At 28.0% G+C, this 17,848-nt stretch overlaps 1 protein-coding gene across 5 annotated transcripts in view; it reads left to right on the top strand.

The window, feature by feature from the left end:
- The window catches only part of Cpr (Cytochrome P450 reductase), a 42,544-nt gene that overhangs the window by 15,858 nt on the left and 8,838 nt on the right, over positions 1–17,848 (top strand). The window contains exon 7 of one of the 5 annotated variants that reach the window (XM_017904069.1): positions 10,180–10,182. The exons of 1 other annotated variant lie outside the window; for it this stretch is intronic. In XM_017904069.1, the coding sequence (XP_017759558.1) occupies positions 10,180–10,182 (3 nt within the window). 3 more of the 5 variants (NM_001365268.1, NM_001365271.1, NM_001365266.1) reach the window with 3 other exon arrangements.

Genomic DNA, 17,848 nt, shown 5'->3' with positions numbered 1-17,848 from the left:
TATTTATCGGTATTGAATGTCAATTGATAGTCCTTATTTATAACTTTTAATAGTTTCCTATTTAATGTCGTTATTTGCAAAAAGAAAATCCATTATGTTTATTTAACGGTATTTGGGAATAAAATTTTTTGAAAATATTTCAACACAGATTATACAGTGAAAAATGATACATGTACTGACGTCTATATTGTCGATCGATTGGCAATATATATATGAAATCACGATGAATTCGCTTAAACGTCGCATTCTTAAGTCCAAGCATTAATATACTTCGATGAAACAAGCAGAATTTCCTTATTCTGTGCTATTTCTATAATCAAATGTTTATCCTATACTTTAACATACTTTGACGTCTGATATATTATATTTATCTTTACATTATTTATATTGACCTACTTTGTTTCCTGACAAGAAAGATTTTTCTACCGTGAAAATTCATTAATTATCCATTAATTACATCCACATTTTCGAACATCAGTCGCGAGTCGTTATTTCATGAGGAAATCTTACTTAACCAGAGTTTGAACGATAACAAACGTTTTGAAAGTATATATTTTCACGGCGATATTTCCGCGCACGTTACATAAGTATATTGAAATAGATGGAACGAAGCCGTAAAGTTAAAAGCCTCGTGTTAAAAAAAAATTTCATAGTTTTCAAAGCAATGGAAAAATCAGAATAGTAATCAGTCGAACGAATTACGACCAAATGGTAAAGCGTACGTGCCTACGTTCGCTTCCGACATTCCCTTTCAACGTGCCGTGTCACAGATACCCTTGTATACATAGACGGCGCTTATGTGACACGAGCTCCGTCGGCGGCAGTGACTTGCTGATTTTTCGTTCTGCTTGTGCGCGATACGGACGTATTGCATCAAGTCCCGGTATATCGTCGCGAACTCGCTGCCAGTTACGCGCTCGTTGTCGCGTGAGCGTGTTGTACTTCTCTGAGGTTGAATGTGAATGATCGTCACACTTCTCGCACGAGTTCGTCAACTTCGACTGCATTTATTGATCTAAGATATCGTGTCGTCTCCACGGAGTATGGACTTACCGGTAAGCACGAGAGAATGACGAAGTGTGCCGATTTTTACAAGTGTTCGAGCTGAGCTTGGATTATTTTTATCGCGGTTCCACTGCCGAATGATCAACCGATCGAAAACTGCATAATCGAAGAAACGTAGAATATACGAAACGGTATGATTTTTTCAAATCGTGATAGAGTAATCGATAATAACCTATTTCGATTACTCGAAATCGGTTTCGAAATCAAATCATAAAGTCTGACCTATTTTGATTACTCGAAATAGGTTTAATTTTACAATTTTGATATAATTTTCATTTTTAACGCGTAGTTTTGAACAACTTATTTCGTTTATGTGTTGTATATATTGAACGATGGTACAAAACGTTTCAACGAATAAGTAAAGTAAAAATACAAAATCAGTGATAATATTAAAATATTTTACTTTAGTTTAGATAATATTAAAGATATTTTCATTTACATAATGTTTCTTATAAAAAACAAATATGTTATAAAACACTTTGAATAGCATCGTGAATGACTCTTTAACCACGATAGTGATTAATACGAAACTATTGCAGACATGAAATTCTCCTAAGCCTGACTTATAATTTCTAGGGAGAAATGAAATAGATAAACCCACTGACCTTGAAATTACCTTGAATTTCTTATTTTTTTTTTTTTTTTAACGAATAGTTTTCATTTTCGTTGTTTCTATATTTTGCTTCCTCGCAACAAGAAAACATCGATATTAATCGATATTGTTATAATAGTAAATATAATTTGTATTTTTTTCCTTTTTCCTCGTTTTTATTTTAAGTTTATCCAGGAGCATGTTACAGTTCAATGTAATTTAAAATTGTAATGAAGAATTTGTAATGTAATTTAGAAGCAAGAAAGCAATTAGGAAATTTGATTTTACAATAAATATCTTTAATCGTGTACGGTTTAAGTTGTTATATTTATGCATTATAATTTTCATCGAATATCCTTATTACGTATATTTGGTTTCACATGTGTTTACAAACAGCACGGAACCAGTGTCTACTAATACTAGATTATGTACTTAGTTCTATATTGCACAATATTCTTAGCTAGTTATCCTTTTGTTAATAATTAACGTCAAACTGACGGCTATTATCTTGTCACATGGCTGCTATAACATGTTTACATGAAAAGTATTTGTGAGAGTAAAATTTAATGAAGTTGAAGGAAAGATTTGTTAGAATATGAAAAGGTACTCTAATATGCTTCATTGTGTATAGAAAATTCACAATTATAAGAATTTTCAATTTACACTGATTTATTAACGTGATTGTTAATAACAATAATTTAATTGTTATTTCTTCTTATTATGACGAAAGATAAGATTTTATATTTTTGTTATGAGTGCATTATTTGTATCTCCTTATTTCCTTCTCTGTTATTTCTTATTTCTTTCTGTTATTGTTTCTTGTAATGTAAATTGAAATAAAAATATCTATCACATTTGATTAGTAAGAAGTGCATAAAAATATAATAAACGTTCATATTAACTTCGAATTGTTTACAAACTGTCAACTAAACATTGTCTTATCTTATTATAAGATTAAGTAAGTATCAAAATTTTTAATCAATAAAGGAACTTCGTATAATGGTAACGTTTTAATTAAAAACAAGGATTTTTTTATTAACTAAAATCAAATATTTTATATTTACTAGGAAACAAAATATATACTTTATATACATGCATATATACTTAGAAGAAAGCATTAATAACATCATAACAAACTAAACATAATAAAGGTAATTTATTTCTTTATCTTCGAGTAACTGGGAATTTAGTTGATTCTTTTTATTTTTTAAATTATGACATGGAGATAGGAGACTCATTAAACAAATTTTTGTAGTTTGTTTGTAATCCACAGATAAAAGGATCTAAAGGTTTTTAAATAAAAAATAAACCTTTTTATTTAAAAAAAAATTTTTTTTAGTTTATGCTAAATACTCTACTGATTTTACAATTCATTTTTATTGCAGCTCTAACGTTCAGTTAGTGCTGTTGTAATAAAGTTGATAATAGGCGTTTGCTGGAGAGCATTTACCACACACTCTAACGAGATGATAAAGTGGAAAAATATCTATCGTATTGGTCTATTTTACTATTTTACGGGGTGAATCACGTAACCTGTTACGTATGTCAATATCTTGGTGACTGTTCAATTGCTGATAGCGACTCAAGGAAAATGATAGCGAATGACATAATATTTTTTCGTATCTCAATCGTGTTATGAACTTTTTTATTCACGTTTTGTCTTAGAAGATTAAATTTTGATATCACAAACAACTCGCGTAGATAATATGTATCTTTGACAATTAATTTTATCAATTTGTTTACTGTTTATATTTATTATCAAAACGGAAGATTATGTACTATATATAACTGTTGAGGAACTAGTGCAAAATACGTGATTATTTTTGCTATGGCTCAGATGTTATACATTTATTTTTAACATTTATTATTATTATAATATGTCCTTCGTATAAGACTAAGAAAGATCAGTAAACTTTTTATTACATATTACATTTTATTTTTAATTTTATTAAATTATTACATATTTTGTTCTTTTATTCTTCTTCTTAATATTACAGTTGATATAACAGTAACTGAATTTTGCAAATTCTAATTTTAACATCGTCATTGTAATGAATTTTTATAAATAATTTTTATTTATTATTTAGTAATAAGAAAGTTTAGTTACAAACAAAAAGTTTGAATGCCAGGTTTCTTAAAACAAACTGTACAGTATGAAGCAGTAATTGTTTTGCGTTTTTCTTTCTTTGTTTAAACAATATTTTTACCATTCTTTTTTAAATGAGAAGATATTATCACGAAAAGCATATGGTACTGAAAGATGCTATAACGTGCTGGTATTAGTTCTTTTTAACAGGAAATGTATTAGTGACTTCAAAGTCACTTGTATTGTTTGTATAGTTCATTATTTTTACTTTAAACCCCTTATATTGGGTGTCCCAAAATTCGCACAAGAAGTAATTTTGATAGAAAACACAGGTTTTTAATTAAAAATTATAAATATTGCTCATCAATGAAGACACTGAAGAATGTTCTTCCATGTAGCGCTGCATTTTTAATAACCCTGAACTATCAGTTGTCACGCTGTCTTTTCTTTTCATTGGTAACACGTTATCGCACAAATGGCGCAAAATTTAAATTTTGCATGAATTTTGAGACACCCTATACTATAATAAAGAGTCTGATTTGTTGTGAGTTTTTCGTACTAATCCCCATAAAGATGATATTGTATGCTTACTGATATATATTTAATCTATCGTAAATGACAGCGCATCTGCAACGGTAGGTGTACAATCATTTTTTAGTCTAAAACTTAATCGTCATTTACCCTTGCCCTTATGTACAGTATCCCCTTCTCAGTCCCTTCCATGTCATTCTTAGTTCCTGGATTAGACGTATGTTTGCAAAAAGCTAGATTCCAGATTCTTGTATAGCTCACGATGTAAACTTCGAAAAAGGAATATCTTAAGAAGATTTTCAAGAAACTGTGTACTCATTTTCGCTACCCGGAATCCAACGATAAATTGCTCCCGCAACTATTTTAACATGCGCAGAATTTGTGTAAATCCTAAAAATTTGTATAATCTTATTGTGAATAAAATAAATACGTAGAGTGCCTAATTGAAGTTAAATAATTTTACAGTTTACAGTTTTTCGTAATTAAATCATAGTGAATACAAGGGGTTAAAGCTAGGTAATTTCGAAGACTTGCGGTGTAGATTGTCATGGAATTATAAATCAATTAATTAGGAGAAGTTAAGGAATCCAAAATAGTAATAATGATTTATAAATAACGGTTTTCAGCAATGATATACAAAGTGACTTATTAGAGGTCATAAACACTCCTTGAATACTTTGTTATGCACAACTCTATAAGCTATTTCTTGAATAACTTCTTAACATTTTTGGTTACTGAGTCTTCACATCTGACGCCACTTAACTTTTTGTAATGTGTAGAAGCAAATCTGGTACATGTTAGACAGTATGAAACTGTTACAATTATCAAAATGACATTATTGTAGGGATATTCGAAAATTTATGTGTTTATAAGAATACTGAGATAGTGAAAGTGACAATTTTCAACAGGTGGATAAAAGAAAACTTGTTTTGTAAAATACATAGTAGATATAGTTAAATATTGATAGATAAATATAAAGAAGCTTGATATGAAAATTACACAATTTCGTTTTTTTGTTTAAGTTACAGTAGTATTTAACAATATCAGTGTTCATAAATATAACAGAGAACTTACGCCACGTTACAATTATAATGTTTTAAAAAAGTCGTTGATTGAACGTAACTGGAGAAACGGAATTGAATAAGAGTCCATCCATAAAATGTTCAATAAATACATTTTTGTTATTGTTTCGTGAATCAATGTATTTATATTATTGCTTCTACTATGTAATAAAACTAGAATAGATAACAAATGAATATGTCAAAAAGTTTTTCCTTCAAATCAATTTGTTTAGTAGTTATAAGCACTTGTACAACTACCATGCTGTGCCAATAATTTTGTCCAGCACTGTATATTATATTAAAGAAACGAATTTCTTTAATACTTTTTTATCGACAAAATGAACTAAAATAAAATGTTTATTGTCTGCGAATGTTTCTTTCGTGGTTTTCTACTATATTCTTTCTTTGAATCATCTATAACTTCTGTATATAGATAATGAAAAATACGGTTCCATTAAACATATTTTTCACATGGAAGGATGATTATGTTTTTGTAGAATTGTTTATACTATATTATTTATCTGTACAGATACTATTACCAATTGTCTTTGATATTCAAGTAACTGGCAAACCAACATCACTAACAAGTATATTTGATCTTCCAGTCAAAAAACAAAGTAAACACATATAATTAATACATTAATACTAAATCAGCATGATTTAATTTTCTATTGAAATTTCTCTAACACGCTTTTATATAATTTAAATTCAATTTTCTTTCATTGGATTCATTACATTGATACCATAAATATAGGGTATTCTATAATTTATGCAAGATTTGAATTTTGCGTCATTTGTGCAGTAAAGTGTTTTTTGTTAAACAATTTTTTATTGAAAACCTGTGTTTTTTATCAAAATTACTTCTTGCTTGAATTTTGGGATACCCGACATAACTGTGTATCAGTAATTTATAAACTGAATTAATTTGCGCTTGTATAATAAAATTAAGAACTTTCTGTTATTTCTGTCATAATATGGAATGAATATAAAGGAATGAATCCAAGGTCTTCTATAGTAGAATCATACAGTCAGTGATCATGCAGGGCACACGGATATAATAATGCGCTATTACATATGTCTTCTTCAAGTGACTGATAAACTTTAATAAATTTATTTTTTATTGACCGAATTGCCATAGTAATGATAAAAATGTTACTGATGTCATTCGCTAAATGTTCAACATTACCAATCTATCATAATTCATGTGACAACTTGTACAAAATGAAATGTATAAATGGTTGGAAATTGCTACAGTGAAGTCACATCTATGATACAGTTTATCTATTCATGTGCGACGATCTCGATACAATCGTCTCTAGGTTGTAACGAAGAAAACAGAATAATAAATGAGAGAGAGGAAAAAGATTATTTTTATAAAAGGGATAATATTATCCCCGTTATAATATATGTTATTTTACTTTTTAGCAAACTATCTTACTAATTTAGCAAAGTGATACGTTTATATGTACAACAGGCGTATCCCTAACATTAGTCGTAGTTATCGAGAATTATGAGAAAATTACATATAGTTTACAAAAACTACGTATTCACGTATATTCGAATAGCAAAAGTTGCCATTCAACAGTAATTATAATGCCAATGATAAACATCATTGACTTCAAATTTTTTTATGGAAGTTCGCTACCATCGCGAGAATATTACTTTTTTCTAGATTTTCCACAAAATCAATTATACTAAAGTTACTATTTGCATATATGTATCTATATCTTAAACTATAGAATTTTATAGACGTTTACTATACTTATACTATACTTACATTACGCATAGAATTGTTTAATAAATGCATAGAATAGGTTAATAAATATGCACAAAATAATATACATTACTATAACTACTATAATTACTCTAATTGATCGTTAGACAATGATACGTGAAAAAGTGCAGATTGAATTGAATTATCTAATACAGTGCAGGACAATAATAAACCTCTGCTCCTTAGTGTTTCTTGAGTAACATCACACTCTTGACAAGAAAAGATTATGTATACGATTATAAATCGAATTTGACTTTAGAAAGTTAGAAAGTTACTATTTTTGGAATATCGTCGTAAGTATAGCAAAAATTAATAAAATAATAAAAGTTTTTCTTTATTGATTTCTTAAACCTAATGGGGTAAGCAATTTTTGCTGCTAAATTCGGATTCAACGTACAAAAATATCCCAAATTTTTCCATTCTCGAAAAAGAAAATCTCATTTATCCGTTTTTTTCGTATCTGGGCTATTATTCTGTCCCATTCATTTTTCACATAAGCAGCTATAACTTCTACAAATTTACAGAAAAAAAATGAAACTGTGAGTAAATTTTTCCATTTTATTAAATGACCATTTTTAAGTTTTCGATTTAAAATTCCGCATTCAATGTTTTCGCTTTGGTCACTTGACTACGTGATTTTTCTTTGAATATGTATGCGTATAATCAATTTTTCACTATTTCCTTTTATTTTATTTTTTTTTTTTTTAATTCTTCGCTTTTTTCATTCATCAATCATTTGACTAGTCGTATCGTGGTTGGTTTAATTTTAGGAAAAGATTACATGACACATATGTAACATTTGCATATCTTGCATTAATTTCAAGAAGTACTTAGCAGGTATGCTATCACTTTGTTTTGTACCGTTCAGTGATACACGACAGGTATTTTTTTTATATATTAACTGAAGCAAGGTTGTAACAAACATTAAATCTCTTGGAAAGTTTCGTCCGTTGTTGAAGTAAAAAGAAATAATACATTTTCAACACACTTACTAATATTTACTGAACAATATAATTTCCATCGTTGCTTATGACCTCTTCTCGGTGTGTAATTTGTGAATTCGATTTCTGCTAAGGGACTCACTTTTGGAGGCGAAGAATTCGAGCAGTGCTTGGTTAACACCTGCTTCATTTTGGAATTTTTTCCCTTTAAAAAATTTTGGAAGCAAAGAAGCAGATGGTAATTGGATGATGCTACATCTGAAGAGTAAGGTAGATAAGACTGGCGCTCCTAGTCTAGTTTTGTGATTTTCTTGGCGAGTCGTCAAAGCAGCACGTGACCTGACTTTGTCGTGGTGCAATATGATTTGCTTCCTATTGACCAGCGATAGTCTATTTTTCTTGAGTGCTTTGTTCAAATCATTCATTTGTCGATAATACATTACCGAATTAAGCTTTTCGTTGAGTTTGAGAAGCTCATGGTGTATCTTTAACGTCCCTTCATATATGCAGCATTTTCTTATTGAGGGTCAAGCTCGGGTTTGAGATAGAGGAGGCAGGTTTTTCGGACTTACAATATACGCTTTCTCTTGCGATGTTCTCATATGTAATCCACTTTTCATCACCTATTATCATCCGGTCTTAAAACGATTCGTTTCTGTTCCGAGGAAACAGAAATGTGCAACTGACGACTCAGTCATGCAAATTTTTTTCACTCGTTTCATGAGACACGCATCTGGAATACTTATACACCAATCTAAGTTTCCACAGTTACTGTTCCTGTTCGTAAAGTTTATCCTTTTTCTCATTTTGTTTTTCTAAAGTCATTCGGAAAAACGAAACAAAAGTTTCATTGTACAGTGAATCCTTCACTAAACTAATCTCCTAACTCTAGAATGGGAAGTAATAATGCTATTCTGTATAGTTACTGACAAACTATCCAACAATCATCTAATTACCAACTAATTTAAAGTGACTAATCTCAGGCTTTTTTTGGTTTCACAATTGCTTTTGAGAAAATTAATTTTAAATTTTAATCAAATAAATGCATAATTACATATAACTATCTATTTTTATTATATGATTTTATTATTATTATTTATGTATACTAATTTATAGTTAGAAATATTATTAGAAATCGGTAATTTTAATGTTAAGACTTCTGTTAAAGATAGTCTGTTGATCTGGAACAACTTCCGTTTTTATAAGGACCCTAGAAGGATTCAAAATATACAGAGTAGCGCAGCAATGAATTACATTTCAATGATTACCGTATTTCATTACTGAATTACAATAATCGTAATCATTAATCGGTAATTTGTAATCATTTGAACGATTACCGCTGATTAAAAGCGAGTATATGAAAAGTACGTTGTTCATACTATATTAATATACATACTATACATCCATAAATAAATAGCTTTTTCTCTGTTTCAAAAGTACATGTGTATCTAATTGTAAGTATGTAAAAATACCTAAATATAATGAAATTTTTAAGAAATGTTTACTACATTGTTTATTGTTTAATTTGAAATAAATTACTGATTCAATCACGATTAAAAATATAATCATTACACGATTAATGATTCTTGAATTACTCATGACAATGGATTACAATGATTTTGATTGCTCTTATCAATCATTAACCAATGATTTTTGATTACTCAGAAATCGGTAATCATGATTACTAACATGATTTCACAGTATCCATCGTAATCGTAAGTTATTAATTATATTAGGTTTTCCTAACTCTGTCTGAAAGGTGGGGCAACAGAAGGGAAATACAAAAATTGATGTATTGTAAAAATTAAATTTCGATCGTTAATAAAACCATTAAAATCCATGTTTTAATTTTCGGCAAGTTTCTTGAAAAGACTAGGAATATAGCACTAAACCCGGATAGATGTAGAGCAATGTCCACTGCAAAACCACAATGAATAAAATTAACCCATTCGCAAGTATGGTACATGCACGGTAAAAAAATTTGTTAAAACAATATTGTGCAAACAATGTGACATGCGTAGTAAGAAGAAAATTCCAAGATTATATCGGTAAAATTGGAAAATAATTCCATGATATATACGATGTTTACGATAAACATTTATTGGAGATACAAGCCGTGGTGACGCTAGTGAGTTAAGTGAAAAACGTCTTAAGACTGCCGAAATACTTGCTCGTGAAAGGGTTAATAACTGCTTTTGAATTATGAAAACAAATGCAATAAAAATAATCATCTTTTGAAGATATCCAGTCAATATGACATCATAATTCCGAAACCTGGCTAATATTTAACAAAATTTCTCGACCTACTAAAATTTCATATTAAATTGGACAGACTTGATCGATTGATCATTAATGCAATTAAATTAATAATGCTATTCATTATTTACAGAAAAAAATTAAATATTAAATGTTCAACATCAAGAAGTGAATATACCTATTCTACATATGGATAATAGTTGTCGTTTCTATAAATAACATAAGTAGATTTTGCTTATCAAGATTCTTAGAATGTTAATTTGAAGCTTATCTTTATCTTTGCGTTATAATTATTAAAACGACTTACATACATATGCATATATGCATATATATTTATAACAAAATTAGGTGTTACAAGTATAGCATAAAAACTCTGTCAATCTTTTTTTACAAGGTTTTTCCTGTTAGCAACAGCGTAGAGTATTCACTTATTTTAGAAAATACGAATATTCCATTTGCTAAAAAATAATATCAGTATCGTAACTGTAAAGCTAAAGGTAAACCAGATCTTCGATATGCCATTTATTTTAGGTGAGTTTCGCTTGTAACGATTTATTTGAATCATGTTATATAAGGAAGTAAAAGTTGTTTTTTAATAGAAAGAATTATTGTTTGATAAACTTCAGAAAATTTTAGCACAACGGGTGTCCCAGTAAAAAATTTACACAAATTTTCTCTATTATAAAGCTATAGATTTTTACTTAAATAAAACTATAATGATTCAATACCATTTTGCTTAAATATAATTATAATAATTATAATAATTATAATAATTATAAAAGTACAGTAATATCAATTTTATGTTTAGAAATCCACCTGTTTGAAATTTATAACGCGAAAAAGATTGCAAAATTTAGACATCTACTGTAAGAATCAAAATTTAAAGGACAATTTTCTATGCTTATTCTTATTTTTGTATAATCGACTTTTAAGTAACATTTTATTATACTCCCTCAACTTTTGCAAATAGTGATATTATCACAATGGAATATTATCATCACTTGAATGATTTATTCGTGTTATCTTTTTGTATATTTTATTAAATTCACGAGACAAAATTATATTAATAAACTTACAATTAGTAATTAAAATTATAATTGTCAGATAAAATTAAAAAATTCCACAATAAATTCTTGTTTGTAAATTTGTTTCTTTAGAGTAATTTTTTGACAGACTATGTAACTCTCCGTATGTAATAATTATTTCTTATTCGGATAATCAAAACCAAATCAAAACAAACGAAAAAGAAAGATAATATTAACTAGAGGAAACGAAGAGGAAATAGGAACACTAATGTACGGGATAAAAGATGAGGAACAGTGATATATTGATACACGTTGTGAATCTAAAGTACATGAAATATTAATAATTTCAATACTGGGATTAGACATATGATTTATGAAGTATTACTAAAGAGATATTTAGAATGTTATCAAAGAAACATTTATTTAAGCAACATATACATTACTAAAAAGATTAAACAAGGTAATTAGAACTCGACATTTACATGTAAAAAACTCATTACTTATTCTTGCACGCGATGTAAGATGAAATATGACGTAGCATGATTGGTGATCTCTGTTTGGTTTTAACATTTAAGGATTTCTTAGAGACATGTAATATTTTTACGCAAGAAACTTCGTTTTTAAACAGTTCCAATATAAAGTAACTATTTTTCATTTTTAATTTATTACATTTTATTTTTATTTTCAAATTCATTAGTTTAAAACAAGTAATATAATTTAACAATTTTATTTTATTTTTAATAATCATGTAAAACAAAATTCTATTTATAAATTTCCATGTATTAAATCACACTTAATTAAATACCAGATAAAGCAGATATCGAAATCTTTCATTTGCAATTACATATTTGTCGATAACAAAGTGGAAACAAATGATGTGCGAAGTAAGTCAAATAATTCGTAAAATTTCTTAAATTTCCTTTTATAAATTTCCATCAAATTCAATATAATACTTATATAAATTTAAAAATTACTTATTCTATAATATAGAATATAAATAATTATGAATTTATATTATTCAAATTTTTATTTCGTAGGAAAACATATAATATGATTAATTAAAATTTGTTTTAATTAAACTTTGTCTTTTAATATGTTCGAGGAATTTTTAACGAATTACTTCGAAAATATGTTAGTTGTAAAATTAAATTATTGCAATTGTTTTAGATTCTTTAGGTATCACGTTTTAATTACAGTAATTGTAATACCTTTAAGATTTTTAAAAGAATACGTGGTAAATTTTCTCATGACGAAGAATATTTCTTGGTTAGAAAGCACATTCTTTAATTATTCCATTGACATCAAAATATGCAGTATGTCGCAGTTTACGACTCCTTTTTTTATCATGCGCAAAATATTTAAGACATAAAAGAACAATTTCTTTTACGGTCATTTATTGTAATATGTTAAATATTATATAAAAATAAAAAACGGAGATATAATAGTTTATCTGAACTAAATTTTTTTATAAATGTAAAAATATTCAATAATATTGTATATTTTTATCAGATAATTTTTGAAGCGATGTAAATATGCTAAGCAAATACAAAATCTTGTAGAATCTTTTCCTTTTCCTTAGAAACCAGGTTGATTATTTTCCTTGGTATATTGGGTATTCCCCTAGTTGTTCCATTCGATATATTAAGTATTCTCCGAATTGCTTCGTAAAATCTTTACTTCTTAGAAACGATAAAACTTCGACAATTAATACATAAAGAATAGTGTCGATATTTTAAATATAATGTACTGATACATTTCTTTTTAATTCAGAGCATTTTCTGTGCATTCTAAGAATTTTTTGACTCGGTCGATCAATAACCTTAAACAGATTTTTGCAGTTGAAAACATTTTGAAATAAAAAAATTTGTTTCGAACTAAAAGAAGCGAAAGAAAAAGTTAAAAACATCTATAGACTTCTTCATAAAGTCATCTTAACTAGATTTTTCAACTTCCCTAGTAAAAACGAAGCTAAATACTAATAAACAAAAAATTATATATTTTGTAGATTAGGAACTCAACTTTGTACTGAAGCAGGACAGCATTATTTATTGTAAAAATCTGATATTACTTATTGATATAGTTTAATACAATTGCCAAGCCTATGCATTCTCTTTGAACACATTCTTTCAATTTTATTATATTTTAAGGTGGGAATATGAAAAGGAGAATATTAAAAAAGAGCCATTTTTTGCATTATCTGGAAATGAAAAGTTCCTTCGGGACTTTTAAGAGCATCTTTCAAGGAACAAAAAATTCCTTTATCACTTTGCCGAGAAATGATGGGAAAGTTGTCAAAAATGAGTCGAAATATGTGAAAATGAGACTGATCAAATACAAGGTGTCCCAGCAACGGTAGTACAGGGAAGGTGGTGATTGTACGTACAGAAATGAATCGAAAAAAAAGAATCAATTTTTTTTATTCGAAGCTTTGTTTTCGAGAAAATTGACTTTGAGTACGCATGCACTTAACTTTGGCTAAGGCGGAGGACCATCAGTACATCAGCCATATTCAAAGTCAATTTTCTCGACAACGAAGCTTCAAATGAAAAAATGTTTTTCTTTATTTTCGATTTGTTTTTTCATGTAGAATCATCCCTTCTTCGATTGTACCATCGGTACTCATGTATCGATGGTCTCTTCATATAAACCATATCTAAGTGCACGTGCACTCGGTGAATATTCAAAGTCGATTTTCTTGATAACAAAGCTTTGAATAAAAAAATGTTATTCTTTTTTTCCCGATTTGTTCATGCGTGTAGAATCACTCCCTTTCCGGTTGTATTGCCGTTGCTGGGACACCCTGTATAGATCAGAAATGCTCAAACAAAGGCTGTGGTTCCAATGGCTCCTAGTAGCCGATCGTGAAAATACTTAGAGAATAAAAACGAATGGACGAACGAATCATAAATTAAAAATTTCAATGCTTGGAGTTTCATAGTTCCGAAGATATTATTAAAAAGAAGCTTTTGGTACAATACACTGAATTTTACTAAGTCCCGTCCAAATCTTAAAGTATTTTTTTTACCGGGTTCACCCGTTATATAATGTTTATAGAAACAGTAAATAAGTGGCGAGTCTGCGCTGATGCACACACTGTGACAGTGTACACGTATAAGAACAGTACGATTGTATAATGTCGGAAGTTTTTTGCAAATATCTCGAAAACTACGACAGATTTACCCTTATATATAATGCAAAACGTTCAAAATGTTGATTTCTACAACATATTCAAGAATTATCGAAATCGGAAGATGAAGGTTCATCGACAAGTTCACCTTTTTTTATTTGTATTGTAACACGATAATGTGTTTTGGAACGAATTTAACAACCCACTTTATATTATCATTTTATGAAATATATCTTAAATTAGTGTGATTAAACTGCACGTATGTATGTATGTGTGTATATATACTCGTACACGAAAGTATTCGAACGTTTACATTTACTGCGTTCAATAACCGATACATATACATTAAAGTAAAATATTTAAAACAATATGGTACATGTAGTAAAGAGAAAATCCCAAGATTATATCAGTAAAATCAGAAAATAAATCAATGAGATATACAATATTTATTTTGGAGATATGGACCAGGGTGGCGCTAGTGAATTAAATGAAATATCGTCTTAGCGCTGTTATAAGCAACAAAAGACAAATCAGTATTATATTTTAACTTCTTATTTTTGAATTAATGATGCTTTTGACAAATATAACAGATTATCTATGCAATATTTTTGTGATTCACCAATGGTACATGTTTGTAAAAAATATATTCTAAATATTGTACATATCATTGAATTATTTTCTAATTTTACTGATGCAACCTCGAGAATTCCTTCTTGTTGTATACATCACTATTATTTTAAATATTTCACTTTAACATTCATATATCATATTTCAGCATATGTAAACGTTCGAATACTTCCATGTGTGAGTGTACATATTTAAATATTCTATCCAAACTTGTATTTTACGATGTGCATTTTCTATTCGTTCCTGTAATTCCACTGCATTATTTATACGTGATGAATAGATTGTGGCTTTTAAGTATCCCCATAGAAAATGTTTATCTTTCAATACTTCAATGTGGAGATACTTACTCGCGCTATCGGATATTCGTAGATACATAAAAATCGATATTTCGACATTTTGTTAATTAAACATTTTTTATTTCTTTCGGTGAGTACTGTAAAGTCTGAAACTTTTGAACTCTCTTTTTTAAAACACACGCGCGCGGGTATATTCTTCAAATTTAACTGTACTTTATTAATGAATGGTAATCCTTTAATATTTAATGAATGGTATGTTTAGTGCTAGTAATCCTTTTGTTCACAAGTCAGTTTGCTAATGCTAGGCGGTACAAAAGTCTTATTATGAGTGTACCCTATTGAGCCAAGAAGTCTAATTACAATAATTATCTACATGCTTAACTACACGATTTATACAGTTTTCCTTCCCACAAGGCAAAGTGGTTAACTACATACCAAGACAAGGAGAACAGAAAAAGTCGTGACTTACTGTAATTCATGAAAAAGAAATAGTCTGTCTTTTTTGTAAATGAAAAGAAATTAAATTCCTGAACAGGCTAAAAATTTGCAGAATGAAATTTGAGAAGAATATATTATATAAAATATTTCATTAAATGTTAATGAAAATATTTAAACTCACAGATTTTCTTGAGAAAGTTGTAAAAAAAATTTATTGTAATTTTAGTCATTGTCATGAAGCTTTATAAAAATTTTAGATCTATTATAGCAACTATATATCCCGATATGTAAAGGTTATTGCCATTACAATTATATGTATATGTTAGAAAAAGACTTAAAAACAAAAATACTAAAATAAATGATATCAACTGTTATATCTTTTTCTTAATTTAAAATCATCCTTATTAAATCCGCAAATGACATAATAAAAAAGATAATCGTTTGATAACCTGATAGTATTATCAAATAAATTGACGATGTCTGACATTTCATTATATTACATCCGTTTTATCCTATGTTGCACTAAATTCACGTTATTTTTTTCTTAAAATTATGATAACAGCGACTATTTGTTTTATTAACCTTTTAGTTCTCTAATCAACAATTGATATAATTCCAATTATTAATATTTTATAAACCAGAAATATAAATTTATTTTCTTGTACTGTAAATAACACGTATAATGAAAAATGACTAAATTAAAACATAAAGCAACGTTTCCTCAAAAATAAAAAATTAGGTCATTTACAGGAGTCAAAACTACATACATTTTTAAGAATTTAATTGTATTTAAAAAAATTTCTGAAGAATATATAATATGAATAAAATTTATTATAGAATATACAATAATATATATTCTTATTTAACATTTGAATTTATTTATTAAATACTTTTACGTACTAAATAAAACTTTGAATAGAATGTTATACTATGACGGAAAATATTATCCTATGTAATTACGACAAAGATCATTAAATAAAATAAAATTTATGAGCATAATTTCTAAATCACATGGTGTTACAGAGGATTAAGGAAAATTAAAAAAAATCCTTATAGCGTACTTCTCGTGCAATTTTATTAACAGATATAAATTTACAACACAGTTATAAAAAACATTGATTGTTAGATCCATAACAAACTCACTGATTGCAATATTGTATTGTAACTACATACATATGTACCAGACAATTCGTAAATTCTTTGTTATTATAAGATAACTGTAACATGACACAAATAAAAGTCACGAAAATCACAAAAGATATAATAACTCTTCTTTGTTACATGTATCCATTGTAGCTACAAGATAAATACAATACGATAACATAAATAAAATTAAAATATAATTAATATAGTCAATTTATATATAATTGTAAATAACACTAGTTAATATTATCACATTATGTTTATATAAACTATTATAGATACTTTCTTTCTTTTTCGCAAACATTTTCCTTTTACGAGATAAGTGTAACAAGTATAAGTATTCTCGTAAAGTCCAGGGCAAAGTGATGACCCAGATGTCGAGTGGCGCCCCCCTTATAATTATCAAACTTCGTCAAAAGTGAAAACGCTTATTCATAACGATAGAACCGAGACAAAATCGAATGAAGAATACTCACACGTGTCATTTCGGCGATCACTTGTCTGTGACCCGAATTAAAAACTTTGTTTGATAACCAACCCATATTTAACCAACTGTAGAAAGACAGCAAAGAATGAGAAGAATTCAACGAATTCCGTTTAAACAGTATCCACACTACATTTCGGTAAATTTAAAAATTTTATATTTTTATACCTCGATGGGAAAAATATCGTGTTCAAGCAACGTCAAGGTATACCATACAAATGATAAATAATGCAATGAAAAAAAAAAGTATTTGATTATTTCTGCTAATTGGACTGTTCATGAAAAATCTTCCTTGCAACGAAGTATCTGTAACATATGCACACAAATATTTTTATATATATATAATATATAATAATATATTATACATATAAATATAATATATTAAATTAATATAATAAATAA

The sequence above is a fragment of the Eufriesea mexicana genome, unplaced genomic scaffold, assembly GCF_001483705.2.
Source record: "Eufriesea mexicana isolate 0111107269 unplaced genomic scaffold, ASM148370v2 scaffold2646, whole genome shotgun sequence".
Classification (NCBI taxonomy): domain Eukaryota; kingdom Metazoa; phylum Arthropoda; class Insecta; order Hymenoptera; family Apidae; genus Eufriesea; species Eufriesea mexicana.
This window is presented reverse-complemented; position numbering and strand designations above follow the sequence as displayed.